General features: G+C 53.3%; 1 protein-coding gene across 9 annotated transcripts in view; it reads left to right on the top strand.

The window, feature by feature from the left end:
* Positions 1-21,157, top strand: part of SUN1 (Sad1 and UNC84 domain containing 1) — a 55,600-nt gene that overhangs the window by 31,051 nt on the left and 3,392 nt on the right. For 3 of the 9 annotated variants that reach the window (XM_046666260.1, XM_046666262.1, XM_046666261.1), the window contains exons 7-21: positions 2,609-2,806; positions 3,334-3,417; positions 3,664-3,774; positions 5,243-5,341; positions 5,856-5,949; positions 6,608-6,666; positions 6,810-6,955; positions 7,419-7,658; positions 10,346-10,432; positions 11,729-11,772; positions 12,986-13,121; positions 14,663-14,917; positions 15,509-15,593; positions 17,991-18,106; positions 20,562-20,729. In XM_046666260.1, coding sequence (XP_046522216.1) covers positions 2,609-2,806; positions 3,334-3,417; positions 3,664-3,774; positions 5,243-5,341; positions 5,856-5,949; positions 6,608-6,666; positions 6,810-6,955; positions 7,419-7,658; positions 10,346-10,432; positions 11,729-11,772; positions 12,986-13,121; positions 14,663-14,917; positions 15,509-15,593; positions 17,991-18,106; positions 20,562-20,729 — 1,922 coding nt within the window. The remainder of the gene's footprint in view (positions 1-2,608; positions 2,807-3,333; positions 3,418-3,663; positions 3,775-5,242; positions 5,342-5,855; positions 5,950-6,607; positions 6,667-6,809; positions 6,956-7,418; positions 7,659-10,345; positions 10,433-11,728; positions 11,773-12,985; positions 13,122-14,662; positions 14,918-15,508; positions 15,594-17,990; positions 18,107-20,561; positions 20,730-21,157) is intronic. The other 6 variants (XM_046666263.1, XM_046666265.1, XM_046666264.1 and 3 more) reach the window with 6 other exon arrangements.

Raw genomic sequence — 21,157 nt, 5'->3', positions numbered from 1 at the left:
GAGCAGGGTGCAGCAGGTGTGTCAGAGGTGGGCTCCCCCGCAGAGCCCTGTAGTATCTGGGTCCTGGGCCTTGTCCGTGTTTGTCCACATGCAGGCTGCGCTCTGGGTGCATAGAGCAGGGTGCAGCAGGTGCATCAGAGGTGGGGCTCCCCCGCAGAGCCGTGTGGTGTCTGGGTCCTGGGCCTTTTGAGGCTCAGGTCCGGTGCACTCTTGATAAAACATGGCCTTCAGCTCCCAGGAAAAGGCTTGTGAAGGCCTTGGAGTCTTTTCCTCGGGACGTCAAACAGTCCTCCACAAGGCGGGCTGCTGATGAGGTGTGTGCAGGTGACCGGATCCCACTCTCTCTGAGGTGAGGTCCTCCTCAAGGAGCACGGGGTGCTGGAAGTGGGCACCCAGCGGGGACCCCAGAGTGCCCTCGGGCCTGTGTGCCGGGCAGTACCTCCTGGGCCTCGGGCTGACCTCGTTCCAGGGTTGCACAGAAGCACCCAGGGAATCCCGCTCTGAAAGCAGACTCCGTGCTCTGTCTCGCCTGAAGGAGGAGATGCCCATTTACGCAGAGCAAGTGCGTCCCTCCTTGGAAGACCGGCCCGGTTCCGGTGCCTGAGAGCAGGATCTGCTGTTGGACCAGCCTGCGTCTTGAGAGAAATAAGGACTTAACGCCTGCTGCCTTGTGGAGACGAGCAGCTTTGGGATTGGGGTAGCCGACCAATCTGTACAGGAGAATTTCTGTTACCCACCCAGTGAGCAGCCAAGGCAGAAGCTGACTGCATAGACCCTGCTGTGGCGCTCAGCTGCACGAGTGCAGTCTCTGAGCTGAGCAGCTGCAAGATCAGCGGTTAGCTTTAGGGGGAGCAGCTCTGACAGGCCACACTCCTGAAAAGACTGTAATTAGCACTTAAAACACATGTAACAGCTGTGCCACCAGCAGCTTCTGAATAATCTCTGCTGAAGAAAAGATCGCGTGCAATTTCAGTTAAACAGATTCTCCCGGCTGACATCGTGGAAGACTGGCGCAGGCCACTCCCCTCTTGGCAGTGTGAGCGTCCCCGTTTTTATACTCTTGCTGATTCTTCATATTTTCGTTATGATAAAATTTTGCCAATTTGGTGGATGAAAATGAAATTTTGGTGTCTTTGATGATCAGTGAGACTGCCCATGCATTACTTCTTAATCAATTTTTTTCTTTTTTTAACAACCTCTATATAAAGTTTAGCCAGCCCTGGTGGTCTGGTAGTTAAGATTTGGTGCTCTCACCACCATGGCCTGGGGTCATTTCCTGGTCAGGGAACCACACTACCCGTCTGTCTGTCGGTTGTCATACCGTGGCAGCTGTGAAGCTGAAAGCCGTGCCACCGTTGTTTCAAATGCCAGCAGGGTCACCCGTGGTGGACAGGTTTCAGCAGACCTTCCAGACTAGACAGACTAGGAAGAAGGACCTGGCCACCCACTTCTGAAAAAATTGGCCCTGAAAACCCTGTTTTCATGCACTGGAAGGTGAGAGGATGGTGCAGAAAGATGGGGCGGGGTTCCGCTCTGCTGTGACAGGGGCGCTGGGGGCCAGGTCGACTCACGGCACTAAGACCTACACCAGGTTTACACGGCAGTGTGAAAAAGAGGAGTGTGAGGAGAGTGCAAAGTAAGTTGGCATGGACCCTGGGGGATAAGAGCCCCGGCTTTATGGTTTTTGGTATGGGGTTCCAGTTCACAAATAGCCTCCCTCTACTCAAGCTATTTGGGAAAAAAGAAATTTCAAATTTTATTTCTTTAAAATCACTCCAACTCAGACGCCGCCACTTCCAGCCGGCCCCTGCCACGCTTCTGAACTCATGGAGGCCGCGCCGAGCTGGAGGAGGAAGTGGACAAGCCGAGTCTTGGAAGCCCTTCGGGGCAAACCAGGGTGGATGACCCCTTGTCTCCGGTGATCCTGTTGGAACCCGGCATGTAGAAACAAGCTGCCTTCATCTGCTGCTCAGTGAAGAAATGTTTTTTCAAGAAACAAACTTCCCGCAGCTACGACTTGTAAAATGTCACCTACACGTTTTAGGTGAACAGAAAGAAGCATCTGGGCCTCGCTGTGTGTGAAGCTCCAGGCGCTGGTGGGAAGCAGCAGAGGGCGGCCCGGGTTGGTGCGGCCGGCAATTGAGGCGATCCCTCCGCACGCTCGTGTGGGTCGTTTCTGTTGTCCCGTTGCAAAGGCTGCAGCAGACGCCTTGAGGGGCCGCAGCCCTTGCCTGATGGCCCTTCTCTGGGCAGGTCGTAAGGCGACCGTGTGGGCGGGAGGTCGGGGGGATGGCTCCTTGGCAGGCCCTGAGTCGTGCAGCATGAGGATCAGCAGCGCTGGGGTGAGTGGCCTCAGAGCAGGTGTCCTGTGGGGCCTCGTGCTCACGGCTCTCCCCAGGTCTGCTCTGCGGCTCTGCCGTCAGGTGTGCGTGTCGCTCTAGGCGGAGTGCCGTCTGTCACTAGGGCTCTTCCCAGGCTGTTGTCTCTGGTGTCCATCTGAAAAGTCGGTTCTGCTGGGCCTGAAATGAGTGACTGGCGCCCTGGCTTCTCAGGGGGGTCAGTGTGGGCTTTGTGGGAAGAAGTAACTGTGTTCACGGTTTCTTAATAGGCGGTGCATCTTTCTGCGTGGATAGGATTTGGTGGCTGGCCAAGTACACTTCGTCATCTTTTTCATCATTCTTAGTTCAACTTTTTCAAGTGGTTTTAATGAAGCTCAATTATGAATCAGAAAATTACAAATTGAAAAGTTATGAATCAAAAGATCGTGAATCAGAAAGCTATAAGTCAAAAAGTCGTGAATCAACAGGTATTTAAATAATTTTTTTCCTCTTTTTTCCACCAAATACTGCTTTCGAGGTGGAGAAAGCGCTCCTTTCGCGCATGGGCCTCTGGCGGTCTCCTCTCTCCTGCCTCTGTCTTGCGGTGCTTCCTGGGTTCTCTCTGAAAGGCAGCTTGTGAAAGTCCCACTGTGTTCCCAATGAATTCACTGTTCTGAAAGTTGATCAGCATTTAAACATTTTCCAAGTTACTTTTAAAATAAAAAGTTAATAGATTCTTTTGATTCTTATTAAAAGCAAAAAACTTCTTTGAATGGCGTTTAGAATGGTGTTTGAAGAGCGTTTTAAGCAGGCCCGTCTGCGTTATCTAGGCGGGTGGGACCTGGCAGTCTCCTCTCGCCTCAGCCCTGTCGCCTGTGCTCCCTGCCTGTCCGTGCCGGCAGCTGTCCTGAAGCTGCAGGTGGCTGTTGCTCCGACCGCGTGGCGCGCTGGGGCCTGGGGAGCGTCTGAGCCCCGCGTCCATGCGTCTTCTGAGCCTCTTTTGCGTGTGTTGCAGCTCATTCCAGCTACTGTGGGAGAGTGAATGTGACGGAGCTCCTCAGAGAGGATGGCCGCCTCGGTGTGCACGGGGAGTCGCTGTGTAAGTACGCTGCTTGGACGCGGGAAGTGTGTGCTCCGGCGGCATGTGGCGGGCTGGTCGGCCTTGGCTTAAACCCCTGGTGGTGGAATCTCGTAACCACTGCATCGCATTTGCTTTGGGTTTGTTGTGGGTGTTTTGCATAATTGTGTTTCCTAATTTTTTCAAACTGCCATTGTTGTGCGCAGTTCAGATGGACAAGGTCTGCATATTCATCTGTCCCGTTAACTGCTTGTCACCACCCCGCAGGCGACGACTCTAAGGGGCAGAAGCGCCCTGACACGCACGCAGCCGTCCACTCGCCGTCCTCGAGGCCAGGAGGGGCGGCGGGGCCCGCTGGGCGCGGCTTGGCTCACGCAGGTCGTCTCTCACTCCTTTCCGTCCTGTTCTGTTGTGATCATGTTCCTACAAAGGCCCACTGTCCTCATGTGTTTGCATTCGGGACTCTAGAATGCAACCGACAGGAGCACTTGCAACTTTGGTTTAAAATACGGAGAATACGTTTCTTGAAAAGCTTCTTTGAAATGTATTCAGTGTAAATTAAATGTATGAAAAGTAGCTTATTTGAGGTGGAGTGAAAGGTTTAGAAAAGGCTAGTTACCCTCCCGCGTTGGAGAATTACCTTAATGAGCAGCTGCCCACCCCTGGGTCCTGCAGATGCGAAATACAGGTTTACTCTAGTGACCGATGTCTGTATCCTAAACCTTTGTGACAAGGAAGTTTACATAAAAAATTAGGTGTTTTCCAGTTTATACCTGTACGTTTCTTGGTAAAGGAGCACCTTTATTAGGCAGCTTTTTTTTTTAAAGTTGAGCTTCAAAAATAATCGTCTCTTAACTGCCAATTAATAACATAAAGCAATAGATTTCTTTCTTTCTTTTTTTTGGTGAGGAAGATTGGCCCTGAGCTAACATCTGGTGTCTATCTTTTTTTTTTCTTTTTTTCCTTCTACTTCTCCCCAAAGCCCCTTGGTACATAGTTGTGTATTTTTAGCTGTGGGTCCTTCTGTGGGACACCACCTCGGCATGGCTTGATGAGTGGTGCCATGTCGGCGCCCAGGATCTGAACCAGTGAAACCCTGGGCCGCCAAAGCAGAGAGTGCGAACTTAACCACTCGGCCACGGGGCTGGCCCCAACAGTATTTCTTTGTGTATCAGCCATGTGGGAATTACTTAGTAGTTTTAGGAGTCAACACGCAAATGCTAACATGAGCATCTAGCTTTCAGCAGTTACTCTTAAAAAAATGAAACAAAATTGATTTTATAAGCAGTTTTCTGTCTTTTTTATAATATGTGACATTTGACGTAAAGTCTGTTGTGTTTTCCTGTCATCCAGTGGTACTACCATTTATAATTCTAAGTACTTTTTCACTGGAAAATGTAGCCTGTAGAATGATTTACACGCTGGCCCTTGAGTCCTCCTCATCTCACCTGGAGCGTGCTAACTGCTGGTGTCGGTGGGATTTTGCTTGCTTTGGGGTCTTGCGTTGTCGTCCAGTGTAAATCCTGTTAGCACCAGCTGCGGGCACATACAGGGGGGCTGCTGGCCACGCCCGTGGATCTTCTGAGGGATGTCTGCACTTGCCCTGTTAGGTATCTGCAGGCAGAAATGAGTGAGAACTACTGAGACATACGGCAGGGTTTTCATAGTTAATTTCAGTTTCCTGCTTGGACCTAAAATGGTTTATTTTTTTCTTGAGAAGAAACTTAGTGATAGAGCATTTGGTAAAATGCATACTGGAAGGGTTTGTGGTTGTGTGTGGCCATGGCGAGCTGGTTTTCTGGGGCGCGTGCATGTGCCCCTCCCGCACACGTCTTGTCTGTCACAGGTCGCCTCTTGATGCAGACACTGCGGAGGATCGGCGCTGCGGGCTGGTTTGTGTTGAAGGCGCTGCTGTCCGTCGTCTGGCTGGCCGTGGTTGCTCCAGGTGGTTATTTTGGGTTTCTGTGTTGGCATTCTCTCCGAGGCTTTTGGCAGTCAGGCACCCGCAATAAATGGCTTACCTGACCAAATAGAAATTGAATTTTAGGTTTACAAGCTTCAGTCTTGATGTGGCATGTTTCCTTCTTCTTCCTTAGAAATGCTAGCGTCTCTGCTTGTGGTTGCATGAGTCTGTGCGTCTCAGCGTCGGGCTCCGTGTGAGCCTGTTCCTGGTCCTCCTGCAGTCGAGAACGCGTGGATCGGTGCTTCCTCCTTGTGTCGTGTGTTTGTCAGCACTGCACATTGCTTTGTGGCTGACGCTCCTGTGTTCGAGCGTGTGGATCTTCCTTCTGTGCTGGCTGGCATCAGCTAGTATGCTCCATCCCCAATTTCACTGCAGCCCGCTCTGACAGTGTCTGTTAGCAAATGTCCTGTGTGCTGGCCTGGCTTTCACAGACGGTCCGCGTGGAAGCTCGGTTCCCTGAGGACGCTCCCCGAGCTGCTGCTGTGCTCTCTCGTAGGGAAGGCGGCCTCTGGGGTGCTCTGGTGGCTCGGGATTGGCTGGTACCAGCTTGTCACTCTGATTTCTTGGCTGAATGTGTTTCTTCTTACAAGGTAAGGAAGCTGATTCCACGCCAGCTTGGTATTTTAAAGAACTGATTTTATGCTAATTGCAAGATATCATTTGATTTATTGTTTTATAATGATTCAGCTTATATTTACATAGTTTTTGTAGTTTGGTTTATTAATGTTTTGCATTTATGTATCACTGTATTTTACAAAGTGCTTTAATTTTTCAAACCACTCCTGTGACAAAGGAAAGGCGGGTGTCCTTCTTAAAGAAAACAGCAGTGTGCAGAGGTTAGCAGCTGTCAAAGGTGACACCGCTGGGAAGGGTGTGGCCAGGCCTGCAGCCAGACGCCGGGCCCCACTCAGCGCAGCTCCCACGGCCTGGGCGCGTCAGTGGGCCACGGCCAAGGGGCTAGTGACCTGGGGCTTTTTCGCTCCCCTGGGACCCCCAGCACGGCGCCTCTCAGATCGATAGTTAGCGACGAGTTTGATTGTGACGTGGGCTGGACCATGTTAGAGGCCGGCCCTCCTGCAGGTGGACGTGCACCTTGTAGAGGACACTGGCAGCATTGCTAACACAGTGCACTTCAGTTTCGACGTGTGCGTGGGGGGAGTTTGCATAGATTGTCTAGACAGGTGACGTAGAATGGTGAACCTTGCCTTTGACTTTTTCCAACTTAAATGTTTTTCTTTTTATTCCTAGGTGCCTTCGAAATATTTGCAAATTTTTAATCTTGGTCATCCCGCTGTTACTTTTGCTGGGTAAGTAGAGTTTGACCGACTTACCTCAGATGATTAACATGCACACGTGCACATATGTAAGTTGGTGACAGAGTTGCGCATTTAGATGTGGGTCTGGACAGCAGTGTGTGCACCTGTGTATGGTTGTGCTTCCTCTCCCTCAGGTGCAGGGCTTTCGTTGTGGGGCCAGGGCGATTTCCGCTCATTCCTGCCGCTGTTAAACTGGACACACATGTACGGAGCGCAGAGGCCGAGTGAGCCCAGGAACACACTCACGCCCGCTGCCCCTCCCCCTGCCCGGCCTCCGGAGGTGAGCGAGCCATCTGATGCCCCTGGCCTGGTCCGCGAGTCTATCCTGTGGAGGACGTGGTCACACTCCTCCTGATCGGGGTGGTTCAGTCGGGCACCCTGGGTTAGAAAACATTTTTGAATGTCAAGTAAGCAAGTCTTATGGCTCCTTAAATGTTCTGAAATAGTTTAATGCATATTTAAAGTAACCTCACTATTTAGTTAATTTTAATTAAAAAAATAGTATTTATTACTTTGGGAAATACAGAAAGTATAAAGATGAAAATAAAGCTGCCTGTGGTCTGCCCCTGGGGAGGCTCGCCCACGGCGCGCGTCGCTGTGTGTCCCTCCGGCACATTTGTGGCCTTGGGGTGCCAGCTTGCCGTCAGGCTGTGTCGTTTTGATCGTCCTGTACTTGAGGTGGTCTGACGCCGGGTTTAGTTTCTCATCTGCGTTGTCACTGGTGCGTCCTCTGACTGTTGCAGGCTGGTGACGCGGCTTTTCCCCGGCTTCAGATGAGCGAGGTCGAGAGGCAGATGACCCTTCTGTCTGGACAGTGTCACAGCCACGACCAGAAGCTCAGAGAGCTGACAGTTTTGATTCAGGAACTCCAAGCGCAGGTGCACCAGATGGACGTCGGGAGTGAAGGGGTGCTGCCCCTGGTGAAGCGTGTGGTGGAGCAGCGTTTAAAGGAGGTCCGGGCCGATGCGCCCTCGGGCTCTGCGGTAATGCCCAGAAGCTCGCATGCTCTTTTCCTCTTGGGGGACGAAGGACTGGGGGGGCGCTGCCGTGAGCAGGGTCGCACTTGCTGGCTGTCGGGGCAGCAGGCCCCGGGGCGGTGTGGTTTCCTGGCGCCTGTCAGCGACCGGGCGCTGCGGTGCCTTGACCCCAGCGGAGTGGAGGCCGCCTTCGGGCTGGGAGCGCACCGTGGGTGTGGGGCAGGTGGGCAGGGATGCTCTGGGTCATAGCCCGTGTGGGGTCGGGCCGCAGCGGGAGGAGCAGGACCCTCTGTGTCCTGTTCTGGGAGCTGTCCGTAGCCTGCCTTTCAGTTTGCGAGTGGATTGGACATAATTCTCTGAAACTTCGCTGGCGCTGTCCACAGTGATTTGATTTGCGTTTCCTATCAACACGAATTCGAAAAGTTCCTATCTGTGGTCTAAAATGTCTCAAGATTCTGGAGTAGTTGTGAGTAGCAGCTGTTCCATGTGGATCCACAGCCTGTGTGTAAATGTCGTATGTTTGGTATTCTCAAGGAGAGCATTGTCAGTCTTCTTTCCTCAAAACTGAGGTTTATTTTCTTAAGTTCCAAAATGATTCAATTTAGATACTTTGGATTGAAGCCTTTAAAATTCTATATTCCTCTCTACAGCATGCTTCCCCCTGATGTCTTGTCTCAGCAGAGAGCCCGCCACCCACCCGGCTGTCTTGCCGTGGTCGGGGAGGGACCCTTGACTCCCTCCCTCCTGGGGTCCTGGCAGTCTGCGGGCAGTGTGTGCGTTGTCCGTCTGCTCACGGTCCTGCACCGGCTCCTCAAGCGTTGCTTTTGGTCCATTTCTCAGCCATAAGATTGACACGATTTCACTAAGATCCAGTTGACAGTTATGTTTGTTCTGTTCCTGTTGGCCATTTAACAGCTCGTAGACAGACAGGGGCACGAAAGGACACATCTGAACTTTGCAGACGCTGCGAAACAGTGGGAAGGGTTGGTGCCAGTCCGCCTCAAAGGCAGATGCTGGTTTGAAAAAACTGAAACAGCTGGAGTTGCCAGGCTTGTGGTCTTAGGGAGCATTTCTTCCTGAGGAGGCCTGAGGTGGCCTCAGCCACACAGGCTGATACGGCGAGGAATCCTGAGACAGCAGAAAGGGAGGGGTGAGCTGGCAAACTAGTCATGGGTTATTTGCCCTCCTTGTAAAGAGCAGGTGACCGTTGTTCAAAAAACCGAGTCAGTTTATCTAGTGTTCTGTAAACTAAATTTTATGCAGCCTGGACTCATTTTAAAATGAGGTTCTGAGTTGGGTTAGCGAGGTCTGCCCGTTCTTCTTAGGTGTCCTCCAGTGTTTCCCTGTGTACAGGTATGGTCCTGAGGTCATCCCGGTGCGGGCAGAATCCAGACTCCTTCCGAGGCAGCCACACACCAGTGTTGAACGTTCTGATTCCCTGACAGTTGGTGACCTGGTACCTTTTCCCTTGAGCTACTGGCCTGTGTGTGTCTTCCACATCCGCACTGTCCAGTAGAGAGTGCCGCTAGTTGCACATGGCTGTGTAACTTTAAGTTAATTTAAACTGAATGAACTTTAGCTTCTCACTTGCACCCGCCACGTTTCCAGTGCTCAGTCGCACGTGGGGCTGGGGGCTGCTGTGCTGTGCGTCGCCGTGGCGCAGGTTCTGCTGGGCTGCGCAGTGAGAGACGGAGGATGTGGTGGTGAGGGCGGCACGGCTGAGCTGAGTGGCTCGCCTTTCACTGTCTAAGTGCCCTGGGTTCAACATGACCTTCATCCCCCTGCTCCGGTGCGTATTATTTTTATGTGAAGTTTTGTAAGTCACGGAGGTTCTATCTTGGATGAGATGGGGTATAAACTGACAGAGGAGACTGCCTGTGAGAAGCACGTTGGCTGCCCTCGTCTTCTGACATGGGTGTCGGCCGCTGGGGTGCACAGGCCCGTCTGCATGGCTCTCCCTGCCTGTGGCCTCTGACCGTGTGACGGGCACTCATTTTTCTAGGCCTTCCCAGGGAGCATGTCTGATAATCCTACAGTGGTTTTACCTTCTGCGAATTGGTGGGAACGTGTTGAACAAACTCTCTTTCCCAGCAGTTGGCTTACGTAGAAAACCTTGGTTCCCCCTCATTTGATGCTCTGTCGATGCTGCCCCTGCCAGCTGTTGGAGGAGCCCGCCTGCTTAGCTCCTTAATAAAGTGCCTCAGTGCCCTGAGGGGGTCGTCAAGTGTTGTGGGGAAAAGTTCTGAGCGGCGTGTTCCTAAGCGCTGTGTCTGTCGCACACCGTGTGTGACCATGCAGTTGCTGGAGGGCGAGTGCATGTCTCTGTCGGTAGCTGTCTACCGAAATCACTGAATGCACGCGGTGCCTCAGGAGTGTTTGTTGAGTGAGCAGTAGTTGATTTCCTTCCTACAGAGTGTTTTCTGGTAATTACAGGACTTCTTAGTTAACATTCTCATGTTAAGTAGGAAAGCTGTTTGTGCGTTTTAGCACAGGCTTAAGATCTGTGAAAACAGACATGCAGATGAGGACTTTTCTAGTGGGTTACTCCCTCCAGAAGGCTCTACCACATTGTGAACACATAGTCTCTAATTTGGGGTCTTCTGTGTGGAAATAACTCAGCCTAACTTGCCAAGTTTTTGTTTATTTGTTGCTTAACTTTTTCTACCATTTGTCCGTCCATTTTTCTTTTCAAGACTGACTATATGACCTTCCACCAAGATCATGAACTGCGCATCTCAAACTTGGAAGAGATTCTTGGAAGGATGACAGAGCGATCTGAGGTATCATTCTCACCTTTTAGTTGTAGCCTCAGCAAAGCAGTTCCCTCAACAGGCAAGTCCACTGCGCTCAGTGCACGACGCTCAGCCTTTAAAGGGCAGCTTTTAGGGTGCTTGCTGCCGTCCTTTATAAAACTGAAAAAAATACTTTGGACTCTTTCCTTTTTGTCCTGGTAGTTCCATTTTATTGCTTTAATGTTTCCTCAGTGTGTCCGGCTTGCCGGTTCAGAGGGGGAGGCCTGGGCCCAGGTGCAGCCAGGGGACAGAGCGGGGCTGTGAGAGCGAGGCGGGCTCCCCAGTCTGCAGGCGGCCCTGGCCTCAGACCCAGCTGTTCCTGGCTCCAGAGTCCCTGTTTCTTCTCAGTGTCACGCAGCCTCCACCAAAGTGACATTGTGTTTAGAGGGAGAATGAAGGACCGGAACCTTTCGACAGACAAAATTAATGTTCTGGTAGGAAAGTGTGTTAGCATCAGTGTTGGTAAAGGCAGAGAAGGAGGCCACGATGTTTGTGCTGATCTAGACCCTAGAGAGTGTGGAGTGCTGGGGTCAGGTTCCCTGCCTCGTGAATGCTTAACACCAGGCAGGGCATAGGAGGAAGTGGCATGTTTGTTGACTGACCTCAGGATTAGAAGTGCACGAGCCTTGGAGGCCTCGGGACAGCTGCCAGTTCTGACCTGTCAGCATCGGGCGAGTTCAGTTGGTTAGTCGATCACATGTTTCCATGGTCCCGAGGGGAAGAGGAGAGGCCCGAAGCAGACGCTGGCCTCTTGCTAGGAATACAGCGTCCGTTCACGGGGTGCTGGTGTGGTCTCGTGGGGCGCTGGGGAGGCCTAGCCCTCGGGTTAGCGGTCGTTTGAGCAGACGCGGTATTTGACTTGGTGTTGTCGGCGCCTGCATCTTCAGACAGACCATGTAATAATCATATCTTCTTGTGTAAATTCGTATTTCCTTTTCCTGGTCCTTCTACACTTAAAAAACTGCTTCCCAGAGGTGGTGGCACCATTCTGCTGCTGGCCTGAGTGCTGGTTACAGGACCTTGATTTTGAAGATCCGTCAAGCTGTACTGTGTGCTTGGTGCCCTCTCTGAATACCCATTGTGTGTCCTTTACAAGTTTACTGTGAAAGATAAGATAAACACCCCTCACCAGCCAGCCAGAGGCAGGTCTGGACTTTGAGTCAAGGGAAAAGAATCCCAGATAAATATGTGTAGTTCTCTATATACGTATGTTTTAAGAGCATAATTTTATGAAAAGCTAGTACGTAACTTGTGTTTAAACAGGTTGTTTCTTATACTTTTTAGGCCATCCAGAGGGAATTGGAGCAGACCAAGCAGAGAACAATGAGGTAATGGTTTCAAATTCACTGCTCCTTGGCCTCCTGTCTCTGTCGCGGGGGCCTGTGGTGGTCGTTAGCGAGGGGATGCTGTTTGCACCTGGAGTGAGGGCTCTGGCTGGAAACATTCCCAGTTGCGTGTCTCTCTGGGGACCCTTTGGAGCCACCTGAGGACAGAGTGGGGTCTGTGGGCTTGTTAGTAGCCACTTCTCTCCACACGGCACCCCCACAGGCAGTGCTGCCCCCCTCGTTGGAGTGGAGAGACTCCGTCCCTGGGTGTGCTTGGAGGGCCACCCTCGGGGCGCAGATGGGCCGGGGCCCATGGGAGAGCTCGCGTCACGGTGTCAGTGGACTTCTGTGCCCAGACCTCTGCTGGCAGCGTTGGCATCAAAGCTCAGGCCTTGTCCCGCCCCAGCAGCCTTTCGAGTGGGCAGGACCCTGCCTTCCGTCCTCCACCCACCTTCCACTGGCATCTCCCCATGGAGAGGAAGGCTGGCCCTGAGCTGACATCCGTGCCCATCTCCCTCCACTTTCTATGTGGGACGTATGCCTACCACAGCATGGCTTTTGCCAAGTGGTGCCATGTCCGCACCTGGGATCCGAACTGGTGAACCCCGGGCCGCCAAAGCAAGTGCAACAACTTAACCACTGAGCCACCAGGCGGGCCCCTAGAGTGTACTTTTCTAAGATGAATTGTTAGCGTCTCAACAGCTGCACCTGCAAATGAGCCAGGGTAAATGTCATATCACAGAGTTTTATGTTATAATGTACAGTTCCCACATAAAAATGGAATTGTGAAAGCAAACTCGGAAGGCTTACACTCTTAGTTCAGTTATCCCTGCCCTCAGTGTGAAAAGTTCATATTCAGCTTTGTAACGATTGTTGGTGAATATTGTCTCAGTCCGCAGACTTTTTGTAGTTTTAAGGGCTAGATACAGTTTTCCAGCGTTGAATAGTTCTGAGAGCTCCTTCGCTTAGCACTGGAGAGCCCCCGAGCGGTTCTGCTGTGGTCCCGCCATGCAGGGCTCGTGTCTGTGCACGCGCGTCCCGTGCTGACGTGGACACTCTCGGGGTTTCGGTTGAAGCTGGTGCCATGCTTCCACGTCAAGTGGGACAAGTCGGTGTGTTCATGGCACTGACTGGCCTGGGGATGGGGTCGGTTTTTCCTGTGTGTTTACTGATCGCACTTGCTGGGTGACTCACGTCCCCTCATGTTGGTTTCCAGTGGCGTGGACGAGGGGCGGCGCCTGCTTTCCGTGGTGGAGCACCTGGAGCTGGAGCTGGGCCACCTGCAGGCGGAGCTGTCGAACTGGCAGCGTCTGAAGGCCCCCTGTGAGAACGCAGACTCAGTCCATGAGCAAGTGAGTCTCCTCGGCGTCAGGCCGTCTTATTCCAGAGTGTCTTATATTTATTAAGTTGTTTAATTTCAACTTCCTTTAAAAATTTTATTTTACTGTATTTAAAGTTTTTACACATTTAAAATAAAATAATTAAAAATGCCACTCTTGGGGCCGGCCCGGTGGTGCAGCGGTTAAGTGCGCACGTTCCGCTTCTCAACAGTCCGGGGTTTGCCGGTTCGGATCCCGGGTGTGGACGTGGCACCGCTTGGCAAGCCATGCTGTGGTAGGCGTCCCACATACAAAGTAAAGGAAGACGGGCATGGATGTTAGCTCAGGGCCAGTCTTCCTCAACAAAAAAAGAGGAGGATTAGCAGTAGTTAGCTCAGGGCTAATCTTCCTAAAAAAAAAAAAATCCCACTGTCCTCAGGTTCCCCCCATTTCAGTAACATGGTGGCACCCAGCTGGGTGTCTTCCCGTGCTTGGGGTCTGTGCGCACGGCCACGCGCCAGCATGCGTCGGGGATGGCCTTTGCTGTCTGTGCGCACGGCCACGCGCCAGCACGCATCGGCATGGCCTCCTGTTCTTTCACCAAAGGAGATGCGTGCCGCCCTCCGCGGCGTTCCTTCGTGCCCTGACAGGTCACGGACATCACTGCAGGCCCACGTGTCCTTGCACAAAAGAGGAGATCTGGACATTTACAGCTGTGTGAAAATGGGAGACGGACACGAGCACGGGTGCTGCGTGCTGTGAAGGCAGGCTGGAGGGGCCGTGGGCTGGGGTGGGCAGTGTCCCTGATGAGGGGCGTGGTCGGCCGGACGGTGGTGTGCCCGCACTGTGGAGCTTTCGCAGAGCTGCTTAGTGACCGCCAGATCCACAGGCATCACCCAGAGCTGTGCTTCAAGGAGGAGGCAGAGAAAGCCGCGTACCTCATCGTGGTGTGTGGTCACAGGGCACATGGCATTTCCAGCAAACACACAGTTCCATTTTCAGCCGTTGACGTGACTGTTTCCTTACCGGATCACGGGGCTCCCGTGTCTGCCCCCAGCCCCGGGGGCTGCATGAGTGCTTGCCGAGGGCACACGCAGGCCGACAGCTGGCCGGAGCTGCTCTGCTCCCTGGGTTGGGTGCACATTTCTTTCATGCCGTGCTTTTCTGTGGTCAGCAGTTTTGGAGGGGTTCTGAAGGGAAAAATTTGTTGCATTTACGTTGTGGATTTTTTTTTTTGAAGATTTTATTTTTACTTTTTCTCCTCAAAGCACCCTAGTACACAGTTGTATATATATTTCAGTTTTGGGTCCTTCTAGTTGTGGTATGTGGGATGCCACCCCAGCATGGCTTGATGAGCGGTGCCATGTCCATGCCCAGGATCTGAACCGATGAAACCCTGGGCTGCCAAAGCAGTGTGCATGAACTTAACCACTCAGCCACGGGGCCGGCCTGCTATGCTGTGGATGCTGAGAAGCTGTGTGACCCTCCCAGATAGCTAAGGTGACAGAAGCGGAGAGGTGCATGGACTTAGTTAAAACAGTGGATTCACTGACAGTTACTAATCGTTCTACTAGGTTGATGCTCGAGTCAGAGAAACCCTCAAGCTCATGTTTTCTGGTGACGAGCAAGATGCCTCCCTTGAGTGGCTGCTGCAGAAATTTTCTTCTCAGTTTGTGAGCAAGGATGACGTGCAGGTTTTGTTACGAGATTTGGAGCTGCAGATCCTGAAGAACATTACCCACCACATCTCTGTGACAAAACAGATGCCAACTTCTGAAACCGTGGTATCTGCTGTGAACGAGGCCGGAATTTCGGGGATAACGGAAGCGGTAAGTCGATAATGAGCAATGTTTGAAAGCTACGTCATGATGAGCTGATGGTCTGGCCACTTCTGGTGTCTGGTCCTGAGAGTGGGCTCAGGATGCACTTCCACGCAGCGGGCGGTGCGGACAAGCCCCTGCTCAGTGAGCTTCAGCTCCTGCTGCTGTTGTGAAGCTGCTGCTTGGGGCGCTTTCTCCTGCGTTGCTCATTGTGTCCCAAAGATCCCCTCAACCTGGGTGGCCACATGCCCTCTGAAATGACACAAGCGTTTCCTGGTCATGCAGGACCAGCCACAGCTCCCGACTCCAGTCCTTGCTCCCTCCACATTTTGTGGCCTCCAGGGGGTTTTCTGGTTCTGAGATGGGTGTGACTGCGCCTGGGTGGGAAGGCCAACAGCCCCATCTCCCCCGATGGCCCCGCAGTCGGGTGCAGGACTGAAGCTGGAGTTGCTTGAAGCACCCCCACACTGTCACCCACAAGTACAGTTAACTGGAAGTGTGTGGTGAGTAGAAATGCGGCCCTCACATCCGTCATTAACTCACACGTCTTGCCTCCCCTTTTTGGTGTCTGGCTCTCCCCTGCTGCGCCCGCCCCGCCAGCAAGCACGCGCCATCGTCGACAACGCTCTGAAGCTGTATTCTCAGGACAAGACCGGCATGGTGGACTTCGCCCTGGAGTCTGGCGGTGAGTGGAGACTGCTGATTGCCGCAGCACGTGTCCGCTGGCGAAGCAGTTACCCGCCTCCTCCACAGCAGTAGGAAGCTCGAGAGAACTTGTAAAAGTCAGCGAGCGCTGTTCTGGGCGCGTCACTGGAGTCCCATCGGGAGCGGTCAGGGCCTGCCCGGGAGCGCTGTTCCCCAGCCTCAGGCTTCACCACCACAGGAACGGTGGCGCATTGTTTACTTGTGAGCGTGTAGGTTGTAAAGTGTTTGGTTTTTTTCCAGGTGTGGAAGTCCAGTAAGGAAATGCACACTGGGCAGCATTTTTCACACCCTGCTTCCCGGCACACTCGTGTTCTCTAGGATGTGGACGTGTGTGCCTCAGCTATTCCACGGTTGATTGTTTAAATGCCAGCTGGGTGTCAGGGACACAGCGTGAGCCACCGTCCCCGCCCTCCGGGAGCTTCCCCTTCAGTGGGGGACACAGATCACAGGCAGAAAAATAGCCAGTATCCGTCAAGAAAACAAAACAGATGAAGTGAATACGGTGCTGGTGGCGCTGTTTTCGTTCTTTAAAGAAATAAAATCAACACGTGGTGCATCAAGTCTGGGCAGTGCTGCGTGCCACGTGTGCACAGACGAGAATTTTTGAGGCCAGCTGTCTTTGCAAATTCAGAATGGTGGTTTAGTGGAGCACTGTGGTCCCGCACCGCCTGTCACCTGACTCCTCGGTGGCGTCCAGGTCCACACAGCTGACGACACACGGGAGCGTTCCTGTGGAGAAGTGGGGAGTGTTCACGCCGCGTGAGACACATTGAGTCCATTCAGGAAGGTTTTGCCACCGTACAGGTTACAGAAAATCTGGTTTTCTAAAGTTTTAATGTTTAGGAATTCCACCTGAGGGCTGGTGGAGCCGCACACTCTCTCGGAGAAAGGAGGCGCTTCCTACATGCCGGCGCCTCCGAGGGCGGGGCTGCAGGGGGAGGGCTGTTCCCGCCACAGTCTGCTCGCTCACTTAGCCCAGCAGTTGGGGGTCGGCGTCCCCTCTGCACGCTGGTCCCTCTGCCACGGCCCGTCTCACAGGGGCTTAACGTGGGGGTGAGGGCTGCTGTCCCCGTGGAAACCGCTGGCCGCCTCCAACGTGAGATGCGCCAGGCTGGCCCCTCTCTGTTGCACGTGTGTGTTCAGGATGACCTCTTTTAGAATATTGAGTGATTTTATTTACGTGTTTTGAAATTCATTGATTTCTGAAGAAATTGTTTTTAATTCAGAGACATCAAATGGTATTTTGACCGTTGGGTTGGGACCAGTAGTTGTCATTTCCTTTTAGAAGCGTCCTTAACCCTTACAGCTGTGTATCATTAGTTCGGAATGTTGATGGTCCTGGGGAGGCTGGACTGAAGGTTCTGTTACTACACAAGGCATTTATAGACTCTGTAAGTTAAAAAAGTGAGTCGCCGTATCTAAGAAGACCTTTTTTTAGAACGACAATAGGATATTTTAGAAGGTAGTTCAGTGGTTTGGACGTGCAGGTCAGTGGACAGCTGGTCAGGTCACCTTGTTCTCTCGTTTGAAGTGTGACTCTCCGTCCCGTCCCCTGGCCCCGCGATGGGAGCGATGGGAGGCCAGGGCGGGGCCCGCCCCCTGCAGCTGCCCGGGATTGTGGTGTGCAGCCAGATTTAGGATCCACCGCCTCAGGATGCAAACTTTTCAGGATTTATTATTTACTTATTTGTTTTGATTTTAATTTTGTTGTTGCTTCCTACACCGACTCGTTTGTTTTGGCCTGCTTTGGGACTGACATCCTGTCTGCCTTATTTCCGATTGAGGGGCAAACTGGACTCTTTTTTTTAGTTCTCTTTTACTGTTACTGGGATATAATTCACATAACGTAAACTTGACCATTTCGAAGTGTGCAGTTCGTTGTGTGTGTTATGTTGTGTAACAATCATCACTATCTAATTCTAGAATAATTCTGTTACCCCAAACAGAGACCTGTCGGCTGGCACTCCCCGTCCCCCAGCAATGGGCCACTGTTAAAATATTATGTCGCTTTGGCCTGAGAAGTAGGCCCTCCAGAAGCTCACCTGCCAGGTGGCACTGAGCCCAGTGGGATCAGTATTCTTTATTTAAAAACATGCACAAGAGTTCGTTTGGGGTCGCCATCCCTGTAGTGGCAGACGGGGGCCGCGGGGCCAGTGCGTCAGGAGTCTTTCTGGCTCAGTGTGTGTACATGGTGTGGCCTAAAGCAGTGACAGTCTGCCAGCCTGAACCTGGGAAAAGGGAAATTACGAATGGGGCAGATGTTAAAGCAGGAGATTCCTTCACAGGTTAAAAACTTGAGAATCTTCAGAAAATTTCAGATCAGTCCCTGAGATGGGCGATGACCTTGCTCCCAACACCAGTGTCCCCTCTGCTCCAGGGGGCAGCATCCTGAGCACCCGCTGTGCTGAGACCTACGAGACCAAGACGGCGCTCCTCAGCCTGTTCGGCATCCCTCTGTGGTACTTCTCCCAGTCGCCCCGAGTCGTGATCCAGGTGAGCGCACGCTCCTGGCTGCCACGGGCGGGGGCCTCGGGCGTGATCACAGCCGGTTGGGACTGAGTGGTGATGTGTTTCATAGCTTTTGATTAAAGCGCACATAGGAGTGTGCCGGTCGTAAGTGCACAGCTCGGTGAATCTTCATAAAGTGAACACGTCGTGGAACTAGTCCCAGACTGAGAGACCTCTGTCCAGCACCCCAGGTCCCCTCTGGCCTCCCCGGGCGACTTCCAGGACCATCAGTTCGTTCTGCTTGCGTTTTAACGTCGTGCGGGTGGGGATCACGAATCATGTCCCTGCCGGGTCGGTGGCTCTGTCCTGTGTGATGTGAGCAGACGGTGCTGACCGCCCGGCTGGAGGGCACCCCAGTGAGATGCGGGCTGTGCTCACGTTGTCAGGGCGATGCACGGGTGGGGACAAGCACGTCAGCACGCCAGGAGGGCCTTCCTGTGCCGTGGTCCTCACTGGCGTGTGCCGCTGGCCAGCACCTGTGGTTCCTCTGCTGGGAGCAGGGGGCCGTCCAGGGTCTTGTTCTCCAGCGGGGGTTGTCCCAACTTGGAGGCCTGAGGATGAAGGATTTAAATTGTCAGACACGCTTATTTTAGCGCAGTGCTGAAAAGCTCCCTGACATTAACGACATTTTTTGAAGAAGATTCAGGTAATTCCTTTCATGTGAAATATCCACGATGGCTGTCTTTCACTTTAAAACATAAGTCCAGTCTTAAAGAATTCATAAATTAAGCTCAGCATTCAGTGAGGATCAGTAAACTCAAGATGCAGGGCCCTGTGGTCTGGTAACAGTTCTGGCCCTGGTCGCCCAGAGGAAGGTCTGGCACATGACCGCGGCCTTTCCTCCAGCCATCAGCCGTTAGCCTGTCCATGCTGGCCCGGCCACGGGACTGCAGGCTGTGCGGATTCTCCGCGGCACATTGGCGTGGCCTCTGGCCCGTGGCCTGTGGGGTCGACACATACCTTCATGGTCGCCTCAGGCTGCACCAGTCCTGCTCATCATATGGCTCAGAGTCTTGATATGCTTGACATCCCCCAAAATCCCACTGGTGCACAGCATTGTCATTGTGATGCTGCTTGGATCTGTGGTTGGGACGTAGCAGGTACTTGAGAGGTTGGACGGACGTGAGCAAGAGAGTGGAGACAGGCCCACCTGACACACTTCTCTCGGGAGAAACCCCACAGTCACCCAATAGGGAGGTTGACAATAAAGCACGTTAACCGTAACGGGGGTGGAGGAAAGAGAAGTAGACAGCCTAGGGCTGAGACGTAAGGATGGGCTTGGACCCCATGACTGAGGCAGGGCCCAGGACGCGTCCCCTAGCCCCACCCCCGGCTCAGATCAGACCTCGCTGTGGAGGGCACAACCATGGCGCACTCAGTGGGGCCATGCTGGTGGAACGTGCGAGAAATCTACCCTCCAGGGTGCTGGGGACAGCTGTTCACCATGAGGTGACTCACGAGAGGCATTCTGCCTCCAAACACTGTGCGAGGGGTGCCCGGGGCAGCTGCAGTGCGCCCCCAGCCCTCTGCAGACAGAGCTGACTCTTTGGGCCAGTGAAGGAAACTGTAGAAAGGGCCCAGAGCCGTTTGCACAGGGCAGGCCAGAGGATGGACTTGGAGCCGAGAGGCAGGAAGTCCGTAACTGACACAGAGGATACACCGAAAATATATGTGGGCGTGCCATTGCATCTCTCTGTGAAAACGTACGTAAACAGGCACGCCCCGTTACGCCCTGCCCTGCCTCCCACAGCCTCACCGCCCTGTGCTGTGTGCCTCTGCCGCCTCTTGGCCTGTCCTGGTCATGCCAGCTGCACAGCTGCCCAGCTCTTCCTGGTGGCTGTCGCACAGCTTACTCAGCGAGGCCCTGTCTGCAGGCACGTGGCGCCTCTTTTGCTATTAAAACCACTCTTGCAGTAGGTGTCCCTGTGCCTGTGTCATTTGTGTTTCTGCCAGTGCATCTTAGGGACAGAAGAGGGGTTACTGCACGTGAGCCATCCCGCTCGATGTCGCCACATGGCCTTCCCGAGGGGTCCGTGCTAGCGTGGACCACAGCGTGTGCCTGTGCGCCTCCCCAGTGTCCACGGCAGAGTCTGGCAGACTTCTGGGTTGTTGCCAGTCGGTTAGGGAGAAGGGGTGGCGGCCTATGGTGTAAACCTGTGTCTCTTGTTTGTCAGTGAGGTGCAGCGTCTTCTACGTTCGAGGACAGTTGACGTTGTCTCTCTCCGGGCCCCGCTGCCCCGACTCGGTGCCCGTGTAGTGACCCTTTGGGGTTTACGTGGCACACTCTTTTCCCCAGCCTGCCTTCGACTTTGCTCTTGACAGGTTCTCCCACGCTGGAGTTCTCTTATTTCTGTCCCAGCACCTTGCACCTCTCTCGCTGCGTCTGTGTTCCGTGTGGCGAGCCTGCTCGCCTGCTGAGTTGAGCACTTTGCCTTCGCAGCCCGACATTTACCCAGGGAACTGCTGGGCGTTCCGAGGCTCCCAGGGCTACCTCGTGGTGAGGCTGTCGATGCAGATCCGCCCGACCACCTTCACGCTGGAGCACATCCCGAAGACGCTGTCGCCCACCGGCAACATCACCAGCGCCCCCAAGGATTTTGCCGTCTACGTGAGTGTTTCTGGCCCCGGGAGGCGCTCTCCTCCCCTCCCACTGGGCGTTTCCCAAAGATGAGCCCCATTGAGGCTGAGGCGGCGAGGCTGCTTCCTGGCTGTAGCCGCTCTTCCTCCTCTGCCCTCGACACTCTGAGGATGCAGTCACGTCTGGGGGGGCATCTCAGTGCTTTCCCTGGGGGAGCCACTCACAAGGAGCGTGCCAGCTGGCGCCCAGCTTGTGTGCGGTGCCGGACAGATTGAGGTCAGCCTGCCCGACCTGGAGACTTTATCCCACCTCTCTTGCCTGTTTGGCTCTAGAGGCAGCTCTGACAACTGTGTGGTGTTGAATTTACAGAAGAGAATAAGCAAGTTGGAAAAAGAACACCCAGAATACCAGCACCTGGAGAAGTCACCGTTAATATTGTAGCATTTTTTGGTCTCTTC

This window comes from Equus quagga, chromosome 7 (assembly GCF_021613505.1).
Source record: "Equus quagga isolate Etosha38 chromosome 7, UCLA_HA_Equagga_1.0, whole genome shotgun sequence".
NCBI lineage: Eukaryota > Metazoa > Chordata > Mammalia > Perissodactyla > Equidae > Equus > Equus quagga.
Note: the sequence above shows the minus strand (reverse complement) of the source record. Positions and strands in the feature narration are given on the sequence as shown.